We start from the raw sequence: 16,660 nt of genomic DNA on the forward strand, positions 1-16,660 counted from the left end.
CCAATGCTCTACCCATTAAGCCACCTTTCTGCCTACATCTCTAGACTCCATGCCATGCCCTCCCTTTTCACCTCCGTGTCATCAGTTCTCAGTATTTAGCCCAAATTCCACCTGCTGCAGACCTTTCACAGTGCCCCCCAGCTGCTACCTCCTTCCCTCCTGAGTGTATAGTGTGCTATACTTGGAGGCTGAAGACCTGGGCTCAAATCCTACTCTTGATACTTAGGAGGCAAGTCACTTCACTATTTTAAGGTTCAACTCTAAAATGTGGGAGTGGTACCTAAAGGTCTTTAGATCTCTTTTAATGATCGATCTGGGCAGCTAGGTGGCACATTGGGTAAGAGCACTGAGCTTGGAATTGGGAAGGCTCATCTTCATGAGTTCAAATCCAGCCTCAGACACTTCCTAGCTATGTGACCCTGGGCAAACCACTTTACCCTATTTACCTCAGTTTCCTCATCTGTCAAATGAGCTGGAGGAGGAAATGGCAAACTACTCCAGTGTCTTTGCCAAGAAAATCCCTAATGGGGTTGTGAAGAGTCAGATACAACTAAAACAACTGAATGATGATAGATCTATGGTCCTGTCATCTTTAGATTTTAATTTTTCCCCAACAAGAATGTAAGACCCATAAAGAAAGGGACCAACCTTTTAACTTTCTTGTATCTTATGATCTTTAGAACCATTCTAGGCATATCTTTTCTAATTCAAAAGTTCTAATTCAAAAGCAAATTTCCAATCCTTAATAGATTGTTTCATAATAGCTTTGGCCAAAAATATTAAGAAATAAAATGAAATTCACCACCAGGTGGTCAACCTTCTAAGTTCTAGACCTTCCTCACTTAGCAAGGCTGGTCTTCTGTTGAAAGTCAACCACAAAGTCTAGCTTAGCATCTATTTCTCACACTTGTCCTGCTACAGCATGGCTCTCAAGAGCCCATGGTCCCAAGACAGACTTCCAAGTAGAGAAGAGAATTTGTGCCTCCCTTCTTTGGGGGATTCTGGGTATGGAGTGCTGCATAAACTTTTGGGCTTGGTGTACATATGTGGGTTGGTTTTGCCAAACTGTTTCTTTTTTCTCTCTCTCTCTTTTTTTATTCTTTGTTAAAAGAGATGCCTGCCAGGGGTATTTTGGAACCAAATCAACCTGGCTCTGGCTCTCAAGGACCAATTAAACTGGCAAATGGTATACATCAGGGCTTGATTTATTACTTTCTTGATTGCCTAGACTTAAGAAACTGATAGAGAAAATGTTAATAATTCAGATTAAACTGAAAAGTATGTTCTGTGGACTTTTTTTAGGAGAGTCACTTACCAAACATTTACCCACTAGTCATGACTCCTTGGATGTGGGAGGAGAAAGGGCATATTTGAACAATTAAAGTGATATAAACAAAAATTATCAATAAAATAAATAAGATTAAAAATACCTATATCTACTTCTATACCATGCGTTCAAAGGCATCAGAGGGAAACTCCATACCCAGGACTCAGGAAGTGTATATTGACCTGATTGACTTAATCATGTTGAAAACAATGTTAATGATATTTTATGTTTCTATTACCTTCCTTTCCCAATGTATCTCTCCCTCCTCCCCAATCAGAATGCATCTCTTGTAACAAAGAATAAAAGATAGAGGGGAAAAAACAATTCAGCAAAGCTAACCAATACATCAACCAGGTTTGACGTTTCATACCGTCTTCCACATTCATATTCCCCTACCTTTTCAAAGAAGCAAGGTAATATGGGATCAGGAGAGAGACTAGTAATGGATATTGACATCCGGAAGTCATCTGCATGGAGACATGTGGGAGCTGATGAGATCATCTAATACGATTGTAAAGAGAAAAGAGTGTCTAGAACAGGGGTGGGGAACCTGGGACCTTGAGGCCACATGTGACCTTCTAGGTCCTCGGGTGTGGCTTTTTGACTGAGTCTGTTTTACAGAATAAATCCTTTTATTAAGGGTATTTGTTCTGTGAAGTTTGGATTCAGTCAAACGGCTGCACTTGAGGACCTAGAGGGCCACATGTGGCTTCAAGGCCACAGGTTTCCCACCCCGGTCTAGAATAAAGCCTTGGGGGATGCTGACATTTAACGGGCATGATATGGATAGAAATCCAGCCAAGGAAATGGAGAAGAGGGGGTCCAAGTAAGAGGAAGAAACAGCAACAACAGTAATACTAACAGCAATAATACTTATTTATGTAGTATTCTAAGGGTTAGAAAGAATTTTACAACCAAGCAAGCACAGAGAGAAAGAGAGACAGAGACAGAGACAGAGAGACAGAGAGACAGAGACAGAAAGACAGAGAGACAGAGACAGAGAGACAGAGAGACAGAGACAGACAAACAGAGAGAGACAGAGACAGAGAACTAGAATAGTGTGATTAATGGTGTCAAATGCTACTGAGAGATCCAGAAAGGATGAAGCCTGAGAAAAAGTCATTAAAATAAGCAGTTAGGAAATCTTTGGTAACACATTTTATTTAGCCTTTCCCCAATCAATGAGATCTACCTTTTTCCCTCAGTTCTTTGCTACTTCAGAAAGCTGGGCTTGCATAAATATTTTGGTGTATATGAGACCTGTCTTTGTATCTTTTACCCTCTTACCTGACCCTGAGAAAGTCACCTAACCTCTCCCCCTCAGTTTCCTCATCTGTAAACTGGAGATAGCAATAGCACTTAACCCCAGGGTGGTTTTGGGGATTAAATGAGATAATATTTGTGAAGTGCTTTGCAAACCTTACCATGCTGTATAAATGCTAGCTATTAGTATTATCACTAGTCAGTTAATACTTGCTAGTTATTATTGTGGTTATTATTATAGTAATCAGGAAATAATAATAACTAACAGGTAATACTTATTAGTTGTTATTATCATTAACTAATTAATAATAACCTGCTGAGATAGGTCCTAAACCCATTTTCTTTACCTTTCCTTTTTAAGTGCATTCTAAATTTAGTAACCTCCAACAAAATAAAGGCTTTACTACACAAAATAATCCTTTATAAAACCCCATTACTTACAATGCCTTTTTAACATGTATATACTAACTTGAACATATAAAAGAGGTGGTCCCAATTACTTCTTTATTCCATTTATAATTTTCTTTTAATTTCTATTTTAATTCTATCATTTTGCTTCCATTTTCCAAATGAGAGAAAAAGAAAAAAAAACAACCTGGTGTCTTGGCAGATCTGAGGTTAGAGCCCCTCCGGCTTGATCCCCACAGTGACTGGTTCTATGAGGTTGCATGTGAAAGATCATCAGGTTTAAAATAAGAGCCTCCTATGGTGGGTGGGCTTGGTTTGGCTTTCCTTGTGTTCTTATGTCAGTGAGACCTATTTCCTTTGCACATGGAGAGGGAAGGGGGACCCATTGCTATGTAGACAATCAATCAGATTCCGTTTTTTTCCACTTTAATTTCAGGAGCAGTAGTTTATTTAGTGAGGTTGTACAGATGAACTTTGAAATCGCCAGTTTCAGCAGCCTCTCGGGGACCCAGCCCATCACCTGGCAAGTAGAGTATCCCCGCAAGGGGACCACAGACATCGCCGTCTCTGAAATTTTCATCAGCCAGAAGGACCTTGTTGGAATCGTTCCCCTGGCCATGGTAAGACCTTTATTCAAATGGACTTCATTGTTGTCGACTCTCCCCTTATTTGACTGCTCCCTTCTCCCTGTCCCTCTGCCTCAGTGTGATCTGTGTTCTTTTGGATACATCCTGCCCAAATGACCCATCTTTTTCTGCTCCAGAGGTTGCTGCAGTGGGTGACACAGTTGTTCAACTTCCCATGTGACCTTGTTCAAGTATTGTTGTCTAGGATCTGTTAGCCCACCCATACAACATGAGATTGAAGACAAAGATTGTGTCTCCATATGAATCCACTGGCTGTCACCTCCACGTCGCATTCCGTTGTATACCTCTCATGCTCTTACCATGTAATATTATATATTAAAGGAGATATACAAATGGCATTTCAAAACTCTAAACATTAACTCTCATGATTATTGTCATTATTATTATTATAGCTATCTGTTAGTATCTTCACCACCTGTTAAACTGTAACTTCCTTGTGGTCCGCGATCATATCATACATAGATCTTGTATCTTCCCTCCCAGTACTACCACAGTGTTTTCTTTTTTTTTTTCTTTTTTCATTTAGTATTTTATTTTCCCCAGCTATATGTAAAAACAATTTTCAACATTCATTTTTAAAATTGAGTTCCAAATTCTATCCCTCCCTCCCCACCCTCCTCATTGAGAAGGCAAGCAATTTGATATCAGTTATACATGTGTAGTCATGCGAAACATATTTCCATAATAGTCATGTTGTAAAAGGAAACACAGACCAATATCAGAAACCCAGGAAAAATAAAGAAAGTAAAAAAGTATGTTTCAGTCTTATTCAGGCACCATTAGTTCTTTCTCTGGGGATGGATAGCATTTTTCAACATAAGTTCTTCAGAGTTGTCTTGGATCATTGTATCACTGAGAAGAGCTAATTCATTCAGGGTTTGTTGACTTTCTTAGACCCCATGTGCTTAATTGATGCTTGTTGTATTGTATCATGCCAAGTCCCCCACCAGCCACTATGAAAGGCCATCCTAGTGGCCATGGTAGGGACTGGGTAACAATATGGATGGCCCAGTGCAACTCCATTCCCACTCCACAAAAATGTCCCAATTCATGTCTTGCCCTAGTGACAGGAAGTTTGTTAGAATGTTATGACTGTTTAAATGACAGAATTGCAGAATTTTAGTTGGAAGAGACCTCAGCAGCCACCAAGTCCAACCCATACTCAAAAAAAGAAACCTCACTACAGTATCCCCACAATCATCTAGCCTCAACATGAAAATGGATAACCTCCCAAGTTAGCCCTTTTCTCTTAGGGTTAGCTTCAATTGTTAGGAAGTTTATTTATTTTCTGCACACATTAAGCCTTAATATACTTCTTTGCAGCTTCCACATACTGGTTCTTGTTTAGATTGCAATCTCTTTGAAGACAAGGTCTGTCTTTTCCTCTTTTGTATCCCCTCAGCTTAGCAGAGTGCCCGGCACATAGTAGGTGTTTCATAAATGTTGATTGTTCTGCCTTCTGAGGCCAAAGAAATCTGGTGTAATCCTTCTCTAACAAGACAGAGACTAAAATATTCTAAGGAAAACAATAAGAGCCCCTCTGAGTCTCCACTCTCCAAACATGCCCAGCTCCTTTAACTGATCCTAAATATGCCAATAATTCCAGGCTTTTGACAATCCTGGTTGCCCTCAATTCCCTTCCTTAACCCTGATGCCCAGCACTGTCCAGAACAAAGGACTTGGGATCTGCTCTAACCAGGACAGAGTTGTTGTTGTTGTTCAGTCATTTCAGTCATGTCCAACTCTTTGTGGGGTTTTCTTGGCAAAGATACTGGAACGGTTTACTGTCTCCTTCTCCAGTTCATTTTACAGATGAAGAAACTGAGGCAAACAGGGTAAAATGACTTGCCTAGCGTTACACAGCTAGTAAATATCTGAGGCTAGATTGGAAATCAGGAATATGAGTCTTCCTGACTCCAGACCCAGTGCTTTGTGCACTATGGTTCCACTTAGTTCCCAGAGTACATAGGATCTATTGCCTTCTTATTCCTGGAAATTGAGCCTCTCTCAATGAAGCCCAAGATCCCATTCACCTTTGTAGATTCCATAATATTAAGTCATACTGAGTTTGTAGCCCCTGAAAATCCCAAGATATTTTTCTATCAAAATGCTATAGAGGGAAAGTTCCGCCTCATTGGAAGTCTTCAAGAAAAGATGAGATGACCATTTGTCCAGGACATTGTCAAGTGCTACGGTGTCAAACTCAAATACAAACAGATGTCTATAGACCATATACTAACTTAGAAAACCACACATTACCATTATCTATGTGGAATTGTATTTTTCTATTTTGTTAAACATTTCCCAGTTACATTTTCCTATTATTTGGGAAGCACTCTAGAGTTTGACATGGTTGCACTTTGATGCCTTTGATCAAGTGAATTCTTGTTCAGATATAAGTTGGATTATGTGATCTTCAAGGACGCTTTCAATCCTAAAATTCTGTGAAAATTATTACTAATAATAATGATGTTATTGTTCAGTCGTTGGAGTCGTATCTGACTCTCCATGACCCCATTTGGGGTTTTCTTGGCAAAGATACTGGAGTAGTTTGCCATTTCCTTCTCCAGCTCATTCTACAGATGAGAAGACTGAGGCCAATAGGGTGAAGTGACTTGCTGAGGATTGCTAGCTATGAGGATTCTGAGGTCAGATATGAACTCAGGTCTTTCTGACTCCAGGCCTAACACTCTATAAACTGCTCCACCTAGCTGCCAATAAAAACAAGTATTTGCACAGTACTTTACAAATTTACTTCATTTTATCTTCACCAAAGCCTTGGGAGGTAAATGATATTTTTTTTTTCTCATTTTACAGATGTGGAAGCAAAGGCAGAAAGAGGCTAACCAACTTTGCCCAAGGTCACATAGCTATTAAGTATCTGAGGCTGAATTTGAACTCAGATCTTCCTGATTCCAACTCCGACAGTCTCTCCACCATGCTACCTAGCTGCCTTCATAGTCAACTTCCGCTCTTTTAGCAAAGTTTTCCAGTGTTTCTGTTTTTCTCCCCCTCTATAACCCTTGGCAGCAGCCGTAATGCAATATGTTACTAGAATCCACTTGGACATGGGTCATACAAAACTGACTTTTGCTCATTAGATAATAATAGACAAAAAAAAGAATTATCTTTTTCAAAAAAAAATTAATGCTTAATGCCACAAATCCAGCCAAATTGTTTTCTGAATTTAAATAATACTCCCTGAGTTGATGATGTGGCAGCTCATTATACATAAAATAGTACTGGAGTGAGTAAATAAGCAAGCTTGACCTGGTGTCCAGTGGAAATGTCAGGTTCCTTCATTATCTCAGCCACATTCTGAAGAACTCTCCCATGTGAAGCCCTTCCTTTGGATGGAACATTGCTCACAGCAATGTAAAACTGATTGAGTCTCTAAAGATACATGTAGGGAGCCAGATATTCAGAGTCTAATATCCATTATGGGCAGCTAGGTGGCTCAGTGGACCTGGAGTCAGTGAGTTCCAGTCTGGTCTCTGGCACTTACTAGCCGTGTGACCCTGGACAAGTCACTTTACCCTGTTTGCCTCAGTTTCCTCATCTGTAAAATGAGCTAGAGAAGGAAGTGGCAAAACACTAGCATCTCTGCCAAGAAAACCCCAAATGGGGTCATGAAGAGTTAGACATGACTGAAAAATGACTCAACAACAACAAAGTCCATTATCACAGATTTAGACCTGGGAAGGATCATAGAGACCATCTATTCCACCCTTCTCAATTTACAAATGAGAAAAATTAAGGCACAGAAGTAAAGTGACTTATCTAGGATCATCCAACTAGCAAGTGTCTAAGGTCATGAATTCCCCTCCCCCCTTTAGAGCATAAGCTCCTTGAGGTCAGGATTATTCTATTTTTGTCATTGCTTATCTAGTCACTGGGCCACTAAGTGGAGGCATAGTGCACAAAGCGCTGGGTCTGGAATCAGGAAGACCTGAATTCAAATCTGGCCTCAGACACTTGCGAACTATGTGACCCCTGGACAAGTCACTTAACCCTGTTTGCCTCAGTTACCTTATGTATAAAATGAGCTGGAGAAGGAAATGGCAAACCACTCTCCAGTATCTTTGCCAAGAACCCCTTCCAAAAAAAATTGGGGCAGCTAGGTTGCAGAGTGGATAGAGCACCAGCCCTGGAGTCAGGAGGACCTGACCTCAGACTCTTGATACTTACTAGCTGTGTGACCCTGGGCAAGTCACTTAACCCCAATTACCTTGCCAAAAAATGGTGTCACAAAGAGTAAGACATGACTGAAGCAACTGAACAACATCTAGTTGCTATCGGTTCAATTAAAAAAATAATTAACATGTTATTAGATGTCTGCTACATGCCAAGTACTGTGTTAGGTGCAGGAGAAATAGAAAGGCAAAATATAATAGTCCCTACCCTCAAAGGGCTGATATTCTACTGGGCTGATAAGCAGAGAAATAAACAGAAGGGAATTTAAAGAGGGAGCGAGCATGACAAACTGGAAGACCCGGGAAGGCTTCCTGCCTCAGCACCTGGTTCAGCACCTGGGCTGAACCTTGAGAAGAAGGAGGGCCTTCTAGCAAAGACAGGGCACGGAGATAGGAGATGCGATGTCAAGTTTGGTAAGGAGCTATTGACTGGAATGATGATAGTGGAAAAGAGACTATGTAAAAAGAAACAATGTGGAATAGATTTCAAAAGAGAAATTTCAACTTGCTTATAAAGAGTTTTAAATGCCAGGCTGAGATATTCCTATTTTATCCTAAAGACAAAAGGGAGTTTTTGAATAAAATTAACTTGATGCCTGAGAACACATTAATGAATTATAATATAATATATAATTTATACACAATTTTTTGTTATTAATTAATTAATGTACCTTAGGATTTTTAATTAATTGTTAATTTAAATTAATTGTTAATTAATGTATCTTAGGATACTTAATAATTATGTAAGTAAACAGTGTGGTATGATGATATTTGAAATCATTTCCATAAGGCTATAGCATTTATTAGGGCTTAGGGGCTATTATATGTTTAAATGAGATCATGTCTTACATTTGGGGATTTTCCAACACAAAATCGAAGGTTTAAATCATCCCATGCAAACCAGATTTTGAAACATGCATCCTAGATTTAGACCTGGAAGGAATCTCAAGACAATCCAGTCCAAGCTCCTCATTTTACAGATGAAGGAATTGAGACTATGGGAGATTAAATTAATTGCTCAAGATTACTCAGATAGTAAGTGACAGACCCAGAGTTTGAACTTGGGACTTAAAAAAAAAGCTAGAAAGCTGTTCACCTTCATTGTCCTGCCTCCTGTATGCTATCTCCTGTTCCCCTTACTCTGTGCTTCTGGTAGACAATAGAAAACATCACCCCTCAGACTGATAATAAAGAATCAAGCCGAGCTAAGTCAAGCAGTGCACACCTTCTCAGAATTAAGATAGAATAATTCAATGTTTTGACCTAAAAGGGCTCATGCACAGTGGAAAGCTGCATTCAAGAGTAAAAGGAATCCCAGCCACATTGCTGAAATTCACATTTATATAACGATTGTTCACACACAGCCTTATCATTCACTCTGTTAAGATAACTTGTAAATAAAGTTTGACTTGACTGTATTTTAGAATATTTGCAAAGGCATCTTCTAGCGTAGTGTAATTCAAATACCATTCTGGGCATGCAGAGATTCTTATATTATTTCAAATCAGGGAGAGCCCAACATAATGATTCTAATTTGGGGTGATGCCCAGATAGCAGGTGCAAATAGAAAAATATATTAGAGAAGAAAGATCAGTGGGATAAGAAGTAGTTAGATCACCCCCAATGGTGGGTGTTCCCCAAAGCTCCATTCTTGGCTATCTCATATTTTCTCTATATACTCTCTTACTTAAGTGATTATGCCAAGGGGTTTGAAGAAGACAAAAGAGGAAGAGGATGGTCACAGCAAATGCCCCCTAAATTGTCAGTAACTCCTAAGGCAAGATCCTTAGATGAGAGAGTCAACAGTAAGGACGGTGTGAGATGTTTGAAGAGAGAAGGAAAGGTTTCAAACTGCTTCTGTTGGGGAGTGGGATAAAGATTTGATTAGGGAGGATTAAAAGGACTCCTTGAGGTCATGGGAGAAGAATAAAAAGATTACTTACTATAGTAAGGGTCCAAATGAGATTAAATAACAAATTTGTAGTGGCCCCAGTTGGCTCACTTATATAATTTCCTCCAGCTCTGTTCAGCAGGATAATTAATAGAAGTGAAAGAGGCAGATGGTGGGAGTAACTGAGTCCCTAGCACAATGCATAATATATACTCGGTGCTTAATACATGCTTGTTGATTGATTGAGACATGCCACTGTCCTGTTATGTGATCTTATGGAATCCAAATGCTAACACTGGAAGTGATGTCAAGGATCACAAAAACAGAATCACAGAACCTCAGATTTGGAATGGACCTCAGCATCCATCTGGTCCAACAGAACAAAAATCCCCTCGACAGCAAGGTCATCTAGCATTTGCCCCAACACCACCAGCAAAGGGTAGTCTCCTGAGGCAGCCCATTCCACTTTGGCATAGTTCCCCTTGTTAACTGCCATCGAAATCATTGTTAACAGTTTTGTTTGTTTTGTTTACATCAAGATTATGTTTTCTGCTTTGTAATTCCCACCCAGAGAAGACTCATAGAATCATAGAATTTCTCTCAACTCATACACAAAAGGCATCTCCTCTAAAACATAATTGGAAAGGAGCCACCTGACCTCTCTTTGTAGATCTTCGAGGAGGAGGAACTGATCAACACCTGAGGCAGGGCATTCCATTTAGGGGCAGCTCTCAGTAGCAGTAATTTTTTGTTCTTTTTTTTTAAACCCCAAATATAAACTTGACTCTGTAACTTGCATATATTGTTTCTGTTATCGTCCTGTGGGTTCAAACAGAGCAAGCGGAATCCCTCCTCTACATGGCAACCCTTCAAATACTTGAAGAAAGCTGCCATTTCCCCCTCTACACACTCACACACACACACACACACACACGCACGCACGCATGCATACACATATACATACACACACACATATACATATATATACATATATATATATATATATATATACATATACATATATACACACACAAACCTGAGTTTTTTCTTCTCCAGGCTAAACTTGCCTAATTCCTTTAATTGTTCCTTCTCTTCTGTGAACTCGTAGCCCTTCACCAGCCTGGTTGCCTACTTGAGATACTCTTAAGTTTATCAATGTCCTTCTTAAACTATAGTATTCAAAACTGAATGTGCCGTGATGTTCCTATGTCATAATTCTATTATATAGAAGGTAGCTAGGTGGCTCAGTGGATAGAGTGCTAGGCCTGGAATCAGGAAGACCTGAGTTCAAATCTGAGCTCAGACACTTATTAGCTGTGTGGCCTTGGAATAGTCACTTAACCCTGTTTGTCTCAGTTTATTCATCTGTGAAATGAGCTAGAGAAGAAAATGGTAAACCACTTTGGTATCTTTGCCAAGAAAACCCCATGGACAGTATGGTCCATGAGGCCAAGAAGAGTTAGACATGACTAATTACTGAACAATAAAAAATTCTTTGTCTAAGCCACACTTCTTCAATTTTTCCACCAGAATAGATACTTTTGGAAAAGTCTTACAAAATCTAGGTAACTAAAACTACATTTGCTTTCTCTACCAGTTGAGAAACCCTGTCAAGAAAGGCAGTACAATTAGTGTCGCATGATGTGTTCTTGACGAAGCCATGTTAGCTTTTGGTAATCACTGTTTCTCTTTCTAGATATTGATCAACCTTCTCTTGAATGATCTCTTCTCAAATTTCCCAGGAATCAGAGTCAATCTCATTGGCCTATAATTTGCAGGTTTTCTTCTCTTCCCTCTTTTTTTGGGGGGTAGAGGGCTAGAAGAACTAGTTCATCTATCCTTTTCCAAACGCTCTCATTTTCCATGATCTTTCATATAACCACTAACAGCTCATTAATCATATCAGTTAATACTTTCATACCCCGAGGATGTAATTCATCTTGAATTCGTCATAGCCAGCTAGATATCCTTTTACCATACCTAAGCTTATCTTGAGTATCAACTGTCTATTTGCCATTTTTGTTCATTTCTGATCCTCTCCCATCCCTCTGGGGCTTGACTTCCCCTGAAGAATTTTACCTAGTATGAAACATATCCTTCCTCTGAAATCTGCCTTTCTACAATCTAGGGGATATGTCAGGCTATGCCTGTATTTATTCCACTTCTCTAATACAAAATTCTAGGAGAGACAGCTCACTTTACCCCAGAAACTGGTTCTTCCCCTTTAGTGAGAATCAAAATCACTGTAGAATTTCCCCCTTGAGCGAGTCAAGAAATTATTAGCTGCTCTGCTTAAGAAAGACAGAGAGACAGAAAGAGTTCCAATAAATGCCTGCATAAATTAAGTCCCTGACCACTACTCATAATTACTTTGTGCCAGGCTTGTGATCTATTTCCCAAACTCCTCATCTATTGTCTCTTTCTGTTCAGGTAGTCCGTAGTATATGACAATGAAACAATCACTAAATGTTCTCCATCCTGCTTCCTTCCTAAGATTCCCAGATTCCTTCACACAAATATACCTTCTCAATAACATTCTATAAAACTTCTATCCATCCTGTTGCCAGTGTTTCTAGGCCTAGAACATCTCTGATCCTTCTTACACGTAACAGTCTCTTAAATACTCCTCTTTTTAAAGATCCAATTTAATTCAATAAGCATTTCCTAAGTGTTTACTGTATTCAGCACTGGAATCGTGGACCTAGAAGGGATCTCCAAAGTCTTCTCATCCAACACCCTCATGTGACAGATGGGGAAACTGAGGAGGGAAGTTAAATGATATGCCCAAAGTCACACAGATGGTAGAATTTGAAAGCAGGTCCTATCACTCCAGGTAAGTATTTTTCCCTTTGCACCATATTGCTTCTTCGTGAGCACAACTAAGTAAATACCAAAAAATACAAAGTGATTTCAGGGGAAAGTACTGAAGATAACAGAAAAGGCCACTTGTAGAAGGTGTTACTTGTGCTGATAAGGGAACTAATGATTCCAAAAGTCAGGAGAGAGAGCATTACAGGGATAGGGGATAGCCTATATAAAAGAAAATGAACTAAAAATAAGGCAATTAAGTAGCCTTCCTGGGCCTCAGTTTCTCCTTAAGTAAAATGAGAGTATGGAGACTAAGCCCTTCCAATGCTGTCATTCTGTGATGATGAAAAAAATTGATATCAAGAAAGGTCAATTGATAGGCACAACGATAACTACCATAACTGCCTGAAAGGAATGTTGTGATGAGAAAATAGACATAAAAATCCTTTGAGAAGTTTAGACTCTAAGGCAGTAGCTTGGTCACGCTTACTTTTTAAGGGACCCCACTTGGTACTCATGGGACCTAACATGAAATAACATTGCTAAAGAACATTGAAAATCTCATTTTTCTTTTTCACATCCTAAAAATTTGCTTTTTTCTTTTTGTCCCCTCCAAGAAAGAAATGGTCAACACTATAAAGGAGTAAGCCTAATTATGGTCTAGACTGACAGGGGTAGGAAACCATTCTGCTAACAGAAATAAGGGATCATGTGTAAAAGAGACAGAAGTGATGGGAAGGAGGGGCAGAGTAAAAACTGAGGGAAATAGGACTCTTAGCTACATTGATTAGTATTGGAGAGGGGACCATCGTTCAAAGTCTAGACAGTTTAACTCTTGGAAATTGGAAGCAATGCCCTCAGTTGTCAAAACCACAGTCCTAAGGTCAGGGGTGCCTCACCAGAAGACAGGAATATGAGCTGACTGAATATACACACACACACACATATGTACATGCATACATACATACTGTGTGTGTATGTATATATATATATATATATATGTGTGTATATATCGGTATGCAAATACATACACATATATATTTAAAAAGCCAAACCATCCTGTCTGTAGTCACAAAGACTAACTTTCTCAACTACTTCATAGAAATCCTATATTGGTAGAAATGGAAGAGATCTCAGGGATCCTCCTATCCAGGGGAATTAAACAAGCAAATTTAAGCGCCAAATACGAGCCAGGTGCATTGAAGTAGATTAGGATTAAAAGACAAAAATTAAACAGCCCCTGCCCTCCAAGAGCTTATATTCTAATTGGAGATACAAGATGTACATATATAGCTATTTACAAAATATATATAAAATAGTGGGGAGGCACTAGAAGCTGAGATCCGTAAAGCCTTCATGTGGAAAATGCAATATATGAGCTGAGTTTTGAAGGAAATAAAAGAAGGGAATAGCATTTATTTAAGTGACTACTATGTGTGAGGCATTGTGCCATGTGCTTTACAGATATCTCATTTGATCCTCACGACAAAACTCCGAGAGGCAGGTGCTATTATTATCCCCACTGGGCCATCACCATTCATCTTGACTTATGTCTTGCCACTGGTTTGGAGGAGAGGGTGAGGCTGATGACTTGGCACAGCGATGCCTCACTTAAATCCAGTTCACTTGTAAGTCAAGACATCCCCCTCATGACATCATTGGTCCTCTTCGAGAATAAAGGATGAACAACAGTAATTATTATTTCTACTTTACAGTAAGGAAACTGAGGCAGACATAAGTGACTTGTCTGGAGTCGCACAGCTCGTAATTGTCTGAGGTAGGATTTGAGCTTGAGTCTTCATGAGTCTCAGGTCCAGGTGGTGCAGTGGACAGAGTGCTGAGCCTCATCTTTGTGAGTTCAAATCCAGGCTCAGACACTTGCTAGCTTACTGGTGGCCTTGGACAAGTCACTTAATCCTGTTTGTCTCAATATGTTTGTCCTTATATGTAAAATGAGCTAGAGAAGGAAATGGCAAATGACTCCTAGTATCTTTGTCAAGAAAACCCCATTGAAAGTATTAACATGCTATGGTCCATGGGATCGGGAGGAGTCAGATATGACTGAATGACTAAATAACACTTTTCTGACTCTCAGTTCAATGCTCTACCTGCTATACCACCTAGCTTCCTCAAATGAGGAATTATGCAAAGGGGACATGACAAGGAAGTTCATTTCATGCGCAGGCTACAGTCATAGAGTTGAGAGAGGAACAGCAGAATGGCCAATTTGGCTAGACCTTAGAAAGAAGGAATGGGAGTAATGTTGTTGTCTGTCCTTTTTTCTCCAAGACCAATGATATCACAGGGTGATATCTCAAAGTCATCAGCCTCACTCTCTCCTCCAGGGTCATCAAAGTCCAATTGCACGAAAAGGTCAAAATGACTAGTGATGGCTCAGGATGCAGCGGGTGATCTTGGCCTTTCTAAATTAAGGTCTTCCCAAGGAAGTAATGTATAATGTACAATGGGAGGGTAGGTTGGAGCCAAATTGTGAAGGGTTTTAACTGCCAAACAAAGGTATTTACATTTGATCCTAGAGACAATAGGAAGTCACTAAAATGTGTTGAGTTGTATTTTATTTTGTGGAGGATGGGAGAGGCCAATCAGATCTGTTATTTAAAAAATCAATTTGTCATCTATGTGGAGGATGATTTGGAAAGGCGAAAGACTTGAGGCATAGAGACTAGGAAACTATCACAATAGTCCTGATAAGATCCTGATGAGGGTCAGTACTAGGTCAGTGGCCATGTGAGTGAAGAGAAGGGGATGGATATGAGAGACATTGGGAGTACAAATGATAATTCGTCATATGCAAGGTGAAAGAGAGTGATGCATTGTAAGATTGCTCACTTGGGTGACTAGAAGGATGGTGGTATCCTTGACAAAATAGGGGAAGTTCCAAAAAGGGTGGGTATGGAGGAAAGACGATGAGTCTTACTATAGACATGTTGAATTTAAAATGTTCATGGTGCTTCCAGTTCAAAGTCAAAATATTTATTAGGCAACTGTCAACGTGGAACTGGAACTCATGAAAGCAATAGTTGCTGGGAAGATAGACCTGAGAGTCAGCTACAAACAGCTTATAACTTAAATCATCATGGGTGGTCACCAAGATAGGAGAGAGACAGAGCCTTGAGGACAGAGCTCTGCCCCACCCCTGGTTAGTAACAAACATTCTTCATATGGCATGTTTTTTGTTCACTCTTTAACAAGTTCATCAGGCAGCAGCATTGTGGATTACGATCATCTGTATTTTTAAATTTTTCTTCCTACCACCTTCTTACCTTACCTTAAAGGCAAGGACCATGTACTATACAACTCACCTATATATGCACACACATACATAGTCACTTGATGCCCAGGCCAATGCTCAGCATACAGTCAATATTCAATATTCAATGCATGAATCGTGTGATTTGATAACATTTGAACATTTCATACTCACCTACTTGATAGGGACTATTTGAATGAATGTAACCTCATTAAGAAAAAAAAAATCCCCATCACTAAAATAGGCCAACCTCCTCATTTTGTAAATGAAGATATTGATGGTCAAGGAGAAAAAGACCATGTTGCACAATGAGTTAGGGATACGGTAAGAACTAGGGAGACCAGATATCCTGGCTTCTGGTCAAAGGCTATTTCTTCTATCCTGGAACCAAGTTTTACCAAAGTAAATTTCTTGAAACCGAAGTAATGGATTCTAAATTAGAATAAGGGACATTGGAAAAGCTCCCAGAGCCCAAAGTAGGAAACACATAATATGAACCTCGTGGTGTCAGAATGGAGTTAGTAAAGCCAGTAGTTGGATTCCTCTAGGGAATCAGGCTGATTTCATTAAGGAGTAAAAAGGGAGCAAGCTGTTGGTAGCAATGAACCCTCCCCCAAAAAATTTTTTTAAGAATTGTAAAAATGAAGCAAAATGGAGTATTCCTAGATGGGAAATTTACCAGGGGAGAAAATTCTCTCCCCTCTTGAGAAGATCCTAGCAAGTACTACTGAGGTTAGCCACGTCTGACGTGTCAGAAATGAATCAGTAGCTCTCATTCTCCATTCCTCTATCAGCATCCTAGTCCTATGAAAGGAAGTGAACAAAATGAAATATCCTAAATTATATTAAGAT

General features: G+C 39.5%; 1 protein-coding gene across 1 annotated transcript in view; it reads left to right on the forward strand.

Moving 5' to 3' along the window:
- The window catches only part of TMEM132C (transmembrane protein 132C), a 537,194-nt gene that overhangs the window by 385,280 nt on the left and 135,254 nt on the right, over window positions 1–16,660 (forward strand). The window contains exon 4 of the mRNA XM_036734208.1: window positions 3,435–3,618. Coding sequence (XP_036590103.1) covers window positions 3,435–3,618 — 184 coding nt within the window. The remainder of the gene's footprint in view (window positions 1–3,434; window positions 3,619–16,660) is intronic.

Source organism: Trichosurus vulpecula, chromosome 1, assembly GCF_011100635.1.
Source record: "Trichosurus vulpecula isolate mTriVul1 chromosome 1, mTriVul1.pri, whole genome shotgun sequence".
Classification (NCBI taxonomy): Eukaryota; Metazoa; Chordata; class Mammalia; order Diprotodontia; family Phalangeridae; genus Trichosurus; species Trichosurus vulpecula.